General features: G+C 40.8%; 1 protein-coding gene across 5 annotated transcripts in view; it reads right to left on the bottom strand.

The window, feature by feature from the left end:
• PHACTR2 (phosphatase and actin regulator 2) overlaps window positions 1-16,061 on the bottom strand; it is a 284,512-nt gene that overhangs the window by 21,257 nt on the left and 247,194 nt on the right. For all 5 annotated transcript variants that reach the window (XM_021087148.1, XM_021087139.1, XM_021087155.1 and 2 more), the window contains 3 exons: window positions 15,108-15,169; window positions 12,252-12,389; window positions 1,221-1,297 (listed from right to left, as the gene is read on the bottom strand). In XM_021087148.1, the coding sequence (XP_020942807.1) occupies window positions 1,221-1,297; window positions 12,252-12,389; window positions 15,108-15,169 (277 nt within the window). The remainder of the gene's footprint in view (window positions 1-1,220; window positions 1,298-12,251; window positions 12,390-15,107; window positions 15,170-16,061) is intronic.

Here is a 16,061-nt window from a genome sequence, read left to right on the forward strand (position 1 = left end):
GCCACCTTGTGCTGATCAGTCTTATGGGAGAAGTGCCATCACAGTGTCAGGTATTAGCAGGAAATTTTCTTGGCCCCAGAAGTGGAAGGGAGGAAAGGAGAGGACAAACATGTCTGCTGGATGAGCGTGGATGGGTCCGTGAGTAGATTATAACAGAGTGGAGCACTCAAGCAGAGAAAAAGCCTATTCAGGATGTCTGAAAGCCCTACGTGCATTTACGAGTAAACGTGAGATAGGAGGACACAAAGCAAATAAGGAAGAAATATCTGTAGGAGAAAGGGGAGTTTCTTCCACATACCAGACATTATTATAGGAGCAGTAGTTATGAAGCAAGCAGGCTCCGGTGAGCCTCAGGGAAGGGATTTGCTATTAAATGACAAAGTTCTACCACTACTTCCTTTATCATGGGATATGCTCACCCGTGTGGAACACTGCCACCAACAGGAACCACTGCAGAAGCACCATGAGGTGCCCTACAGAGGCTGTTTCCAGCCTTGGGATCAGTGTTTGCTTCCTGGAAAGACCTACCATGGCACACTTCATGTAATCAACTGTCCCAGTATAATTTTTAATGACGCACCTTTCAAAAATTTAATTGGCATGCAAAATCTTCCAAAAATTGTATATAACATTTGTTACATAAAGCAAAGCAGGTACACGCACGAGACAGAAATGAACAGAACATCCATGACGTGCGGAGGTCAGACTCTGTGACCACCCAGACCCCTTCCAGTTTCAGCGGCCTCTGAAGCGGAAGTGTGTTGGGAGAGAAAATGGTAGGATTATCGTGGTCTTCCATGGCATCAGTGAACACTGGATTCCTTTCTGAGCTATGTCTTCTAAAAGTTGAGTTTCTAGCCTCTCTAAGTTATGTCTACTGTGAGTCCAAAGCAGACACATACGCGCCCACACTGGCTCTCACCGACATATTTTCTGGATATGAAACTTCAAATGAGTCTTTTTGAGAGCAGAATCAATCATGCTAATGCTTGTCTTTTGGCCCAGAAAATAAAACTGAGAAAGAAACCAAAACACAGCCCTTCGGATGTCTTTGAAAGAAAAAAAAAAAAAAAAAAAAGACTTCATTTTAGAAATGTTCACTAGATGGTGTTGTGCTAAGCTATATTAAAAAAATTTTTTAATTGTGGTGAAATACATGTCACGTGAAATTGGCCCCCTTCCTCATTTTTAACACGCTCAATTGCCCTTTGTTTACCTACCTGGTAAACTGTCGACTTTCTTCATGAACTTCCATTTCCGTGCTTTTAAATTCATTTAGTTCTTTCCTTATTGCGGCCTAAGTAGGAAAAAAATAAACAGAATTGTTATTTAAGTCACATATTTTCTCAGCATATATAGCATCAGTGAAGCAGACATTCTTTTAAGAAACGTCTTGGAGAAGGGGGTCCCTAATTTCTACTTGGTAAAGGTATGACCAATGTAATATCAATACTCCAGCCAAATAAAAACCAGGACAGATCTCCTTCGAGGGTCACTGACAAAGCAGAGAGAAAGGCGGCCTTTGCCAAACTCACCCTGGGGCCTGATCTATGAGTCATAACCCCATCCTTGATAGCACAGGTCATGAGATTTTCTGAGAAAACATATCTTTTTCCTATGAAAGTTCTGCATTTTATATCACCCAGAACAAAACGGCTTGGCCAGCGGCCACAGAGCTACAGAGAAGTCAGTTGCTATTTATTCTTTAATAGTCAAAGTATGGACAATTAGAATTAAAAATTTCAGCACAGGAGTTCCTGCTGTGGCTCAGTGGTAATGAACCCGACTAGTACCCATGAGGATGCGAGTTCGATCCCGTGCCTTGCTCAGTGGGTTAGGAATCCAGCATTGCTGTGAGCTGTGGTGTAGGTCGCAGACGTAGCTTGGATCTGGCATTGCTGTGACTGGTGCAGGTCAGCAGCTACAGCTCTGATTCAACTCCTGGCCTGGGAACTCCCATATGCTGTGGGTGTGGCCCTAAAGAGACAACAACAACAAAAAATTTCAGCACAGAACGTAAAGCCACTCAATGAAAATATCAAGTAGAATGTTACTACTATTATTATTTAATGGACACATAATCCATGCCATGTAAATGCTGGGGTTGGAAGAGATACTTCTGTCCTGTCGGGTTGAAAAGCTGAGATATTCATCAAAATGTTAACATGAGTTATCTATTAACAATGCTGGCCGGATCATGGATGGTTTTTGGTTTCAACTTTGAGCTTATCTTTATTTCCTAATTTTTCCACAAAAAAAAAAAGTTTTTCCTTGTGTAAATTAAAAAAAAAAAAATACCAATAAAAGAATCCCCCAAACCTGAGAAATGGACACTAAAGCCCAAACACAGAATGACATTACAAACCAAAGAGAACAGCTTCACTGAGAGATAAGAAAATCTACTTTGAGACTGGAAATTTTAGAAAAGGAAAAGACAGAGCGATAGCCATGAGGCGTCTCTCTGGCTTTCTCCCCTCACTGGCTCTCACTCTGCAACATACAAGCTTTTTCACAACGCTGCTTTTTTTTTTTTTTTTTTTTTTTCCTTTGCTTTTTTTCTCTTTTTAGGGCTGCAGCCACTGCACATGGAAGTTCCCAGGCTAGGGGCTGAATTGGAGCTGTAGCTGCGAGCCTACACCACAGCCACAGCAACCCTGGATCTGAGCCACATTTGCGACGCCAGATCTTTAACCCACTGAGTGAAGCCAGGGATTGAACCCACATCTTCATGGATACTATGTCGAGTTCTTAACCTGCTGAGCCACAACGGGAACTCCCCCAATGCTGCTTTCAATGTAATATTTAAATCCTGTACTCACAGACTATTTTGCCTCTCTAAATATATTCCTCTGTCTCTGTAGTTTCTATGAGAAAACCAAGACTGAGCACTGTGGCAATGGTTCTTGCTACTGGTTTTTGGAAGAGGATGAACCCAGTAGAGAAATATTTCTGGGCCCAAGTCCCCTGTGATAAGACTACACATCTTGTTTCACAAGTGAGATTGATGGTGAAGATACTCTGTTTCACTCACTGTAAAAACTGATACCCAGAACCAGGAGCTAAATTACTAAAGACTCTCTAGGCTCATCACCAATTAACGTCTATCAAAACGTCTTCTTCCTTAATCCAACTGTCTTTTGATAGAGGAATGATCCATTCTTCATCTTCATAAAGAAGATGTACATATACACATATTACTTAGCCATAAAAAAGAAAAAAATTTTGCCATTTGCAATAATATAGATGAACTCAGAGGGTATTATGTTAAGTGAAGTAAGTCAGAAAGAGAAAGACAGGGGTTCCCGTGCGGCTCAGTGGTAATGAACCCAACTGGCGTCCATGAGGACGCAGGTTTGATCCCTGGCCCCACTCAGGGGTTTAAGGATCTGGTGTTGTCATGAGCTGTGGTTTAGGTGGCAGAAGCAGCTTGGATCCCATGTTGCTGTGGTTGTGGTGCAGGCTGGCAGCTATAGCTCTGATCTGACCCTTAGCCTGTGAACCTCCATATGCTGCAGGTGCAGCCCTAAAAAGACCAAAAAAAAAAAAAAAAAAAAAAAAAAAAAAAGAGAGAGAGAGAGAGAAAGACAAATACCATATAGACAAATACTATATGATTTAATTTATAGATAGAATCTAAAAAAACAAATGAACAAATATATCAAGAACAGACTTATAGATACAAACTGGGTATCTATATATACATCTATATAGATAATATACCTAATTATATATTAAACCCAACCCCTAGTGGTTGCTGGGAGTGGCAGGGGGGGTAGTAGCTGTGGCAGATGAGAGCTATAAAGAGGTACAAACTTCCAGTTACAAAAGAAATAAGTCACAGAGATGTAATGTACAACACAGGGGATATAGTCAATAATATGGTAACAGCTATCTACGGTGACAGACAGGCCTTCTTACTTCAAGTCCCACACTCTTTCCAACAAAATGAGCTTCAGGGCCTAAGTCATCCAGATAACTGTCTCAGCTCTCCATGTGGCGTGTGCCAGCTCGTCATTAGAAAAGGTGAGTCAGTTCTAGGCAATGAATGTGATGTTTAGTTATAGTCACTGGTTGTTTGAAAATATATGTCAGGAAGATGTGACTCCAGGCAGTTAAAGAAATGCAACAATTATTTTAAAAATTCACTGAAGAAAAATTGCAGTTTTATTCTAAGAGTTACTTCCTCTTACTATTTAAAGAGATGGTTTCTTGAGAGGGTTTTGAGAGGAAAAAAAGTAATTAAATATCCTTTATGCTAGGGAAATACATGTACAAATGAGACCTGAGTTTAAGCCTAAAACCTCTTCACATAAAAGTGTAAATGGGATTCATGTTTTTTGGAAAGATAACAGGACAGAAAAAGATTGGCTGATGCAATGCGGAGCTTTGGATTGGAGCTTGAATAATGTTAAGGTGGACCAACAATGGGAAGTCATTCAGCCAAAACTAGGTATTCCTATGATAGCAACAAAACAAGCCCATAGGAGACAGCACTGGCAGCAAATATGCATTTTTTGGTGCCATGAAAATTATAGAAAGGGAAGGGAAACAAACATGACTGAAACTAAGTTTAAAACTGATGAGTGATGACTGGTGATGGAAGGTCTATTGAATTACCTCCAGTCAGCTCAGGGGTCGGCTTGGCCAGAATCCACAGGTGATCTGTTAACTAGATGGACACTGCTGCCTTTTCAAATAACATGAGCTGTGAGGCCAGGATTAACTAGAACGCCCATCATTTTGATGTCTTTTTCTTATTTCTTGATAAAAATCTGATATGGAAATTGGGGGGGTGGATTTCTTAACTACTCATCCAGCTCAATGCCACTGGTAGGTAAATTGTACTCTCCTCTGCTGCCCAGGCAACCATGAACAAGCCACAGAATATCTCCGCATGAAATTAATACCACAGTCTTTCCCAGGACCTGTTTAGGCAGTGTATTCCTGGAAGGGTAGTGTGTTCTATATTCAGCCTTATGTCCCCAGTACCTAGGACAATATTTAATATACTGTAAGGGTTTTAATAAATGATAACTCAGTAATTTGTTGAACAAATCCATGCATCCTCTGGAAAATTTCAGATTCTCTTTCATTAGATAAACTTGGACTAGAAGGTAAACTGAGATTTTTTTTCTTCAACTTGGTTTTTTTTAGTTTTTAAATCATTTTTTCCCCATTATAGTTGGTTTACAGTGTTCTGCCAATTTCTACTGTACAGCAAGGTGACTCAGTCACACATACATATACATTCTTTTTCTCACATTATCCTCTATGCTGTTCCATCATAAGTGACTAGATATAGTTCCCTATGGTATAGAGCAGGATAAACTGAGATTTTAATGAGTAATGAAAATGTCAACAATGGGGAACAAAGCTTAGATTATCAAGCTTGACCATGAATGTAATACTGCTAAGAGCTACCATTTATGGATGAGCTGGAACTCTATCGATAATCTACTGAATTCTCAAGATAGATATCGTTAGCTCTCCTTTACTAGGGAGGAAATCCAAGTTAAATGACTTGGCCAAGGTCAAATACCTACCAAGTGGCCAAGAAAGAATCAAACCCATAACTGCTCAGCTCCAAAGCCTGCAACTCTTTCTACATAGAGTTACCACAGCCTACCCCAGGGAACTGGCAACTGCTGTGTGACCTTGGTCTTCAAGCCAAGTTGATGGTTTTCTTTGGCTCTACCTGTCACCTTTGGGCTCATCTACTTCAGCACAGATATCAATATAGGCCATCTATATTTTGCTGTATGTGTATCTGCTTTCGGTTCTCTATGCAAGCTTATATATTCTAAAATTGAAAATTTTATGTTAAAGGTGACTTAAGCTCAATAAAGTTCACAATAAATAAGGCATTTCCCCCAACATTTCTCTTTCCCATTTTGGGCAGTTTAACAAGACTTTGAAATCTATGAGATTTCCCAGAGCACCCAACGCAGTGTTTTCACAGAATGGACATTGATTGGTTATTGACTGATTGGTTACTGATCTCTTTTCTTTATACCCCAAGTTCCAAAAGAATTTTAGGCGCTCCTGTTGTGGCTCAGTGGTAACAAACCTGAGTAAGATCCATGAGGATGCAGGTTGGATCTCTGACCTCGCTCAGTTTGCTGTGAGGTGTTGTGTAGGTCGCAGATGTGGCTTGGATCCTGCGTTGCTGTGGCTGTGGTGTACGCCAGCAGCTTCAGCTGATTTGACCCCTAGCTTGGGAACTTCCACATGCTGCAGGTGCAGTGATAAAAAGCCAAAATAATAATAATAAATTTTTTTTAAAATGCAAAGTCGTACCTTAGTGGGGCTAAGAAAAGGGAGAAAGCAGAGGTCGAAATATTTACTTTCACTAGTTTCTAAGCCACTGATGTGACAATGCTGAAGCCTTAACCACTAGGCCACCAGAAAACTCCCAAAGTCTTTTTTGATATGAAAGGTAAATTATAGGTTTTTATATCAATTTATTTATTGAAAACATACATTATTACCAGAGTACCTGTCATAGCACAGAGGAAATGAACCCAACTAAGAACCATGAGGTTACAGGTTTGATCCCTGGCCTTGCTCAGTAAGGATACAGAAATCTGAATGAGACTAGCAAACTTGAACTTTCAGACATACTTAGAGCACCATACGCACAAATTGTAGAAAGCATGCAGTTTTCAAGAATATATGAGCCATTTATAATTACTGACCACATATTTTAAAAACTCCTATACATAAGGTCACACCCCAGTCCAATTAAATCAAGACCTAGGTATCAGCATTCTTAAGTTTCCCCTATGACTGCTGCCCGCAGCCAAGGTTGAGAACCACTGACACACAGGATTGCTTTTATAAAAAGCCTTCAGCGCTTATTTTAGAAAGTAATAAAGAATGAAATTAATGATTTATGGAGTCAATCTTTTTTTTTTTTTTCCTTTTTGCCTTTTTCTAGGGCCACTCCCGTGGCATATGGAGGTTCCCAGGCTAGGGGTCTAATTTGAGCTGTAGCCGCCGGCCTACGCCAGAGCCACAGCAATGAGGGATCGGAGCCATGTCTGCAACCTACACCACAGCTCACGGCAGCACTGGATCGTTAACCCACTGAGAGAGGCCAGGGATCGAACCTGCAACCTCATGGTTCCTAGTCAGATTCGTTAACCACTGTGCCACAACGGGAACTTATGGAGTCAATCTTTAGAACATCCAAATAAAGCCCCTCAGAATGGGTGAGAAAAGATAAAAGAACAAATAGCGACACAGAAAACAAACATACTAGTGATGATCAACAAAGCTAAAGGTAGGAGTCCCCTTGTGGTGCAATGGGTTAAGGACCTGGTGTCACTGCAGCAGCTCAGGCTGCGGCCACTGGCCTGGGGACTACAAAAAAAAAAAAAAAAAAAAAAAAAAAGCTAAAGGTATATCTTATACCTTATAAAAATATCAATTCTAGGTAAATTAAGAACTTAAATGTGGAATTCCCATCATGGCACAGTGGAAACGAATTCAACTAGGAACCATGAGGTTTGCGGGTTCGATCGCTGGCCTTGCTCAGTGGGTTAAGGATCCAGCATTGCCGTGAGCTTGGTATAGGTTGCCATCTCAGCTTGGATCTCGTGTTGCTGTTGCTGTGGCGTAGGCCGGTGGCTATAGCTCCGATTCAACCCCTAGCCTGGGAACCTCCATATTCTGTGGGTGTGGCCCTAAAAAGACAAAAAAAAAAAAAAAAAAAAAAAAGAACTTAAATGTGAAAAGCAAAACCATAAATGTTTTAGAAAACATTTATAATTCTGGTATGGGAAGAGTTTGTTTCAAAGAAATAAAATCACAATCCCTAAAGTAAAAGATAGATAAATTCAATGTATTAATTTAAGAATCTCTTTTCATCAAAAGATGCCATAGAGAGAATGAAATATCATAATCTGGGAGAAGATGTATTTATTTGCAATATATACAACTGAAATATATGAAGAACTCCTATGAATCAACAAGGAACCAATGACCTGGAAAAAAAAAAGGCAAAAGATAGGCACTGCATGAGAGTGGAACCCAAATGCCCATCAGGTATGAAAATATAATCAATCTCAATAACACTTAGTGAGAGGCAAGGTAAGAGCACAATGAGATGTGCTTTTGTCAAGTAAAATAAAAATGAAAACAAAAAAAGCCTGAACATCAAATACTGGCAAGGATGTGTGACCATGGGATGTTTTAGCCTCTGCTGGTGGGAGGGCAAATTGGACCAATCATTTTGGAGAATTGTAGGCTTTGCCTAGTATATCTGAACATACAACTCAGGACCCAGCAATCCCATCACAAGGAATACATGCTAGAAAAAGTCTTGGATGGGTGATCCTGAATGGTACAAAAATCTTCCTATCACACAGCCTGTAAACCTAAAATCTGGAAACTAACCAAATAATCATTAACAATTGAGTAAGTAATTACCTGGCAACTTATGCACACAGGAAAATACTACATTTCCGTGAAAAAGAATGAACTATCCCCAAGTGTATGAACCCCGATTGCTTGGTGTTGACTGAATGATACAACAGTCAGAAGAACATTGTATGATTCCAATCATGTGCAAACCCCAAACCAGCAAAACCAAGAGACAAATAGGTTATTGTTGAGGGTTATATATGAAGGTGGCTAAACTACTAAAAAAAAAGAAAAAAAAAAGAAAGAAAGAAAGAAAGAAAGAAAGAAAGAAAGAAAGAAAGAAAGAAAGAGAAAGAAAGAAAGAAAGAAAGAAAAAGAAAGAAAGAGAGAGAGAGAGAGAAAGAAAGAAAGAAAGAAAGAAAGAAAGAAAGAAAGAAAGAAAGAAAGAAAGAAAGAAAGAATTAACCCAAAAATCAGGGTGGAGGTTAGTCCTTAAGGAAGGGGGATGCAATTGAGGAGGAGCACATAGGGGCCGGTACAGGTAATACTGTGCTAGTAATTCTGCAGAAAAGTAATACTGTATTCAAGTTCTTAACCTGGGAGGTCTGGGTTAATAAAACGAGTGTCTTCTTTTTATTATTTAAATGTACATTCTTCACTGTATGTGATCTAATTCACAACTAAAAAAAAATAAAAGAGGGAGTTCCCATTGTGGCTCAGCGGGTTAAGAACCTAACACAATGCACATGAAGATGTGGGTTCAGTCCCTAGCCTCGCTCAGTGGGTCAAGGATCAGTGTTGCTGGAAGCTGTGGTGTAGGCCTGCAGCTGCAGGTCCCATTCGACCCCTGGCCTGGGAACTTCCATATGCCACAAGCATGGCCATAAAGAAAAGAAATAATAAAAAATTGGGAAGAAAAAAGAAAAACTGCCGGAAGAATGCATAATAGAAGACCCCACATTGTCGGGGCTGAGAAGGTCATGTTATTCTCTGTTAATGCTCGCCAGAGACTGCATCTGACCTAAAGCTCTGTATTTCCTTACGTCAGCGAGACACCACGTGGGGCCATAAGGAAAGACTATGGCTGCTGAATGGTGAGGAAAGAGTACAGGAAGGAATGCAGATAAAGCCGTGGAAACCACTGGAAATAAAGTATGAGGTAGAACAGAGCAGAGCAGAGGGCTGCTGCAGGAGGGTGGGGATTAGGATAAGACAGACTCAACTGTCTTAGCTGTGTTCCATACCACCTCGGGGAGGGAATGTGTTTCTCTTTTCTTTTCTTTCTTTTTTTTGGCTTTTGTCTCTTAGAGCCACACCTGCGGCATATGGAGGTTCCCAGGCTAGGGGGTGAATCACAGCTGTAGCTGCTGGCCTATACTATAGCCACAGCAATGCCAGATCCTTAACACACTGAGTGAGGCCTGGGATCGAACCCAAAACCTCATGGTTCCTCGTTGGATTCATTAACCACTGAGCCACAACGGGAACTCCAGGAATGTGTCTTTCACAGTCCATGCCAAGTTGCAGGAGACCTCAATGGGAGCATGGGCAGTAGGGGGCCTCTCACACCCCCAACTGTGCTTAAAGAGATGCCTTCAGGCCTCAGCTGAAAGCTGGAAGGGCTTGTCTCAAACTCCTCCCTCCTCCACCCTCACGCACCCCCACAGGACTCCATACCCTCTGTCACATCTGTGTCCACGCCTATGTCCTCGGGCCCGAGCACAAGGCCCTCAAGGTCAGGTACCCCTAGGTCCTCCTAGGGAATGGACCGGGCCTGCACTCAACGCAGGGAGCTGGAGATGTGAGGGCAAGAAACCACAGTCATTTACAGCCAGGTCTTGGTAACCCATAAACTTGACAGTTCTTTCAGGAATTGATGGTGAGCCTGACAGAGGACCTGAGTATCGCAATTTCCTTTCATGCCCACACGGCCACCCTCCATCTGCATGAGTCCACCCACCTCTGGAAAGCCTCCTTTTCAGGGCACAGTCCTCAGCCTGTGCTCTCTCTCCATCCTCAAAGCTTTCCTCTTCACCTTTTCTGCACACGCCTTGACCTGCTGCTCCACTGATTATACTCTATCACTCACTGACTTTTTCTTGTATATACTCAACGTTTCCCACTCTTTTGGCTCCTTCCTCATGGCATAAAAGATTGCTCATGTATTTCCCACAGATCAGAAAAAAAAAAAATCACTCCCTTGATATTCTTATTTTCCAAACCTACTCACCCAAGACCGTGGCCTCCACAACCACCCTCCCTCAAAGGGCAACCTTATTGTACCTCTTCTTCACAGTGAGCCTCTTAAGGTTGTGTTTTATTCTCACTGTCCCCTCCACAGTCAGGCTTCCCCCGTTAATCTACTAAAATGCCCCCTCTTGCTCTTGCTCCACTAAGAACCATAGGACTCCCTCCCTAAGTTACTGGGCTACATCTTCTCTTTCCCCCACTTCACAGTTTTTTTTTTTTCTCCCACGGCATAGGGAGGTTCCCAGGCTAGGGGTCGAATCGAATTGGAGCCACTGCCATAGCAACGCCAGATCCAAGCCACATCTGCGACCTACACCACCGCTCATGGCAATGCCAGATCCTTAACTCACTGATCGAGGCCAGGAATCGAACTCGCAAACATCATCGTTCCTATTTGGATTTGTTTCCGCTATGCCACGATGGGAACTCCCATCTCACAGTTTCTTTTCAGTGTTTTTCTAATGTCTCTTCATAAGTGTCAGGTCTCTTGGGTGTATTCCCAGCCTCCTCACCTTCTCTTCTCATTCTGAACATTCTTCCTTTGTGACTGTACTCCTTGCTAGTTTTCATTTCTTCTTATGAGCTAATAATTACTGAATCTGTATTTCCAATATGAGCCTGACACATAGCAGGTGTTTTACAGAATGAAACCTCCTGTTAAAAGGGCATCAGTGCAGGGTGTGACCAAATACCCAGTTTAAGTATGAAGACTGGGTGTGGTATGAGTTTATTCAAAACCAAATTTTGCTTAGAGACCAAAATCAGGAACCATTATTTGGGATATTGGGAATGTTGCAAAGTGAAGAATTTAAAAACAAACAAATGGTTGGAAAAATTCTTTAAGTGACCATAAGACTCATAAAATAATTAGTCTTTCTTTATGATGGAATCCTCTACATATTTCAGTTATTCTGAACTGTGATATAAATTAAGGGTTGTGGCCACAATCTGTTTTTATAAAGTTTTATTGGACCACATATACATCATTCACTTACATATTGTTTATAACTGCTCTCATACTACAAAGGCAGAGCTGAGCCATTGCAACACGGCCTGGATGATTCACAAAGCCTAAAATATTCACCCTCTGGCTGTTTATAGAAAAACTGTGCCAGGCTTGATATAGAGCAGTATCTTTTCCACTGTTTTTTTTTTTTTTTAATAATAATTTTATTTATTTATTTATTTTTTTATTTTCCCACTGTACAGCAAGGGGGTCAGGTTATCCTTACATGTATACATTACAATTATAGTTTTTTCCCCATCCTTTCTCTTTTCCACTGTTAACATATCCCTTTAAAAGGATAACTTGCATACAAGTTATATTTTCTAAGAGTAAAGATAAATAATGGGTGTGGGAAAGCACCCCCACTTCCAGTCCAGGTTTGAATGCAGGCAGATTACATGGTAACCAAGAATCAGTTTTGTCTGAGACTTAGTTGAAAGAACTACACTGGTATTATTAAATATGCCACTTAAGTGGCTTAAATAATCAAAGGCACAAAATTATTGGGATATTTGGTAATACCTAGTCCCCCAAGATGACTAACTAGGGGCATAGTAGGTATTGGAGCTTTTAGAAAAGCAATAAAGTCCTAAATAAAAAAAATCATGGCACAAGCCACTGAGGTTCTTGCCTTGTCTGCAGGCGTTAACCTGGCCCAAGGCTTGTCTGCTCGGCGATCATAGTCTGGCGAATCGGTGACTTCTACATACTCATTAAACCGCAGGATCCTTCGAGCTTGCAGCTCTGCCACTGTGGGTCTCAGGCTGAGCTGCAGGAAGATGGAGAAAAAAGGATGAGTTCAGTAACCCACATACGGCCTCATGGTGGCACATGTTCTGTAGAGAACTTCAAAGTTATGGTTAAATAAGGTCACTTTTGTATACACACACACACACACACACACACACACACACACACACACATACATATTAAAAAGGCAGCAGCAGCATCTTGGGAGTTTCTAATGAGAACTAGAAAGCGGTCTGCCCTAATTTTGAGACTATAAAAATCATCGTTGTTAGATAGGTCAGAGTCTTTGGCAACCATCAGCATTATGCTATTTTCCCCACCTTGCCTGGCGCTGTGCTAAAGGCACCTGTCAACTCTGACATGGGAATAGGAAGCAGCACAGACACAACAGTAATCCAGATAGAGGATGGCTGGTTTGAAGACGATTTATCAAGACAAAAGCCCTACAACTAATAGAAATGAGAATAAAAAATCTCTGTTCTACTATATTAAACCTGTATATTCAGAAATGCACAAAGTTACAGCAAAGAAATGGCCCAGTGAAGGGTTTGCCTACAGCAGTCTTCCCTAAGAGTCTAAGGACCCAGGCCAAGGTGACATTTACCTTTGGCCAGAGAAGCTAACGTGCAGGAATGAGGAGGAGAGACTTGCTGAAGAGTGCACTTCAGTGAGGTCACAGCTGCTTCAAACCAGCTACAGGTTTTAAGATGTTTCTAATAACCTGAATTCCCCCTGTGGTCTTTTTTGTCAATTTCAAATTTATAGTTATATTTAATCTACCCCACCCTGCGTGTATTTGCTTTCCTCTCTTGGTCCCTTCTTAAGTCCAAGAATAAGACAGAAATGGTTCTGAGTGACTAAAGAAACTTGGCCCCTGGTTGACAAGCATCACGCTGAGGTTCATGCCTTTGTGGCCTTTCTTAGTTGGGAGATGTCATAGCATTGTGGGAGAGGTGGCCTCAGGCCTCCCTTTTACCCACTCTGGGTCCATTTTCAGTATCTTCTCTCTCTCTCTCTCTCTCTCTATATATATATATATATATATGCATACACAAACACACACACACACACTCACTCACACTCTCACACACACTCTGTATACAGCCAGACTATCCATGGTCTAAGTCCTCTTGGAAGTGTTCCTTATTTGTATGGGCTCAATTTTTGGAAAAATTAAACACTCTCACAGAAAATGTTTTTGGACATTTTTGTGGTCTGAAATATTCCCTTTCCTCTGTTTCCTCCTGCGTAAAACCAGAGAGTGAACTGTCAATGCTCATACTCAAGGCATTAGGGGATTCTTAGAAGGCCTGGGTCTACACCCTGAGCCCACTCGACCTGGGATATGGCAGTTGTGGCTCCTTCTAGCTTCTTAAAGCCCTGGCAGGTGATGGAAAAGGAAGGAATAATCGAAGTGGTTCTGTTGTACCCTCAGTTCCTGACCTACCTATACTGCTAGCTTCTTACTGCCTTTCCAGGGCAGGTAGGGTTCAGGAGGCATAGAAACCCCTGCCTTTGGGGACTTCCCAAAAGGCAAGTGACCAACGGCCACAAGGGTCAGAAATTCTCCATCCAGTTTGGCCCTTCTGTGCCATGCCAATTGCAGGGTGGCTTTAGCACTTTGGGATACTCTGTGCCTAGGGCAGGGAGCTCTGTGCAGTGGAGCCAAGTGCGGAGTAGGGCAGCTCTCGTGCCTCCGTGAAGTGCCCGGCTGGATTGAGAAGAGACTGTATGTGCCGGAGCAAGGAGGAGGGCTCGCTCACGGCTCATCTGTAGTTGTAACTTAACGGCCACTGAATTGCTAAAGAGTCATATCTAGATGGTCGATTGACAGTGTCTTTTTTGGCTTGATTATTGTCTGACTTTTAGGATCTTTGAGGAAACATGAGATGAATGAAGGATCTTTTCCCCTAAAAAATCAAACCCAAAACTTCTCAAAATACAGTCTCCAACCTCTCCATGGGAATGGAGTGCTTCTTCTACCCGCCTTAGAATCCTTTTGCTGTTAACTCCCCCGCCGGCCCAGATAAAGGTGGTTCGAGTCACACATTTCGCTGCAAATGTCATATTTTACTCAGCCTGCTTTAATCCAGGTGTGAAATGTATGTCTGAAGAACTACTGCACCATACGAGGTGTTTATAATTAAGTATAAACTCTGAGAGGGGTTAATTTTCTCTAAGACTATGATTATTTTAACACATAGAAAATAGTGACGGCTCTGGTATCAGATTTACATTTTCATAAATGGTAAAAACAACTGTTTGAGTTTGGGAGGTTAAGTCGTTTTTGAGCACTGGATGTAGGCAAGCTGGATGTTACTTATCCAGCTCACTTCAGTAGTAAAAAAAAAATTTATTCAGTGTTTCCAAGACCACATGGAAAATGTGAGCATTTCAAAAATGGTTTTCTCTGAATGGGAGATGTTTGCGTGATTTTCTAGTCTTTTTTGGCATTAAATTTTTTTCACACAGGTTATATGTCATTTTCATGATCAGAAAATGCGATTTAAAACTTTTGATGGTCAACTTTTCAAAATCAGCATGTTATGCAATTATAAATATAAATATAATCCATATTGTAAGCATTACCTTGACTTTAATGTCTATGATAAATTAGTAGTCTAATGGGAATAATTATTCCTAAGTATCAGATTTACATGTAGAGAGTTGATCTGCATTTAAAAAATAAAGTATATCTCAAAATACACATGCTCATTAACAGTCATAATTCCATCACCTTTCGGCTGAGTCTGCGTTTAAGTTCCATTTTTGCTTCTTGCTCTTCTTCTTCATTCTTTTCTATTTATTAATGGGGTGGCAGTGGCGGGGGAGGAAAGGCACAAAAACTTAGTTACTATAAATGATTATATAATCAAAAAAGTAGGTCGGGCAACAATTATTTGACTTCACAGATATTCATCAAATACTCCACTAACATCTTTTAAAAGTTTTCAAAAGATTCTGTGGAAAAATCAATCATTAATTTACAGATATATTTTTTTCCTTATAGGATTGGTTTATTTACTAATTATAAACCTTTTTTGCGTCCTGACTTCTTGTTCTGTTCCGAAAAAAGCCCACAAGAGTGTCCATACTCTGGTGAAAGCCTTTCTTGCTGATCATCCCAAAGGGTTACAAGCACAATTTATCAGAATTCAGATAAAAATTTACTACTGGATCTGGCCTTCATGTGAAAATCTGAATCACATCAAAAGAGCAAATTAGAACCATCTGATGCATGTCTTGAGTTGCCGATTCCCATTCAAATCCAAGCAAAATACTGGATTTGTCTGCTTTGGTTTCCATAGAAGCAGAATGTAATCATTTCTTTGGACTGTGCTTTCAAACCAGAATGTTCTGAATGGGGTTATGGTGTACGCTTGATGGAGATGATTTATTTTCTTCTGACTCTAACTTTCCAAAGTCTTCTCTTTCTCTAGTGCTTTACCAAGTAGTACAATTTAATGGCCAACTCAAATGAATGCTGTCCAACAGATGGGATTAAGAGAAAAATGTCCAGAATTGTAAAATAAATAAATATCGCTTAAGATTTAAGGGTTGCTTATTTGATGAACTTCCCTCTGTTGCTTCCTCTAGCTCACTATTTGTTTGGTAAGTGAGCATAGATTCTTGGATACCAGTGCTTATGAAAGATGATCTTTTACAAAGTGCTGTTATGAAGTCTACAGAA

Source organism: Sus scrofa, chromosome 1 (assembly GCF_000003025.6).
Source record: "Sus scrofa isolate TJ Tabasco breed Duroc chromosome 1, Sscrofa11.1, whole genome shotgun sequence".
Classification (NCBI taxonomy): Eukaryota; Metazoa; Chordata; class Mammalia; order Artiodactyla; family Suidae; genus Sus; species Sus scrofa.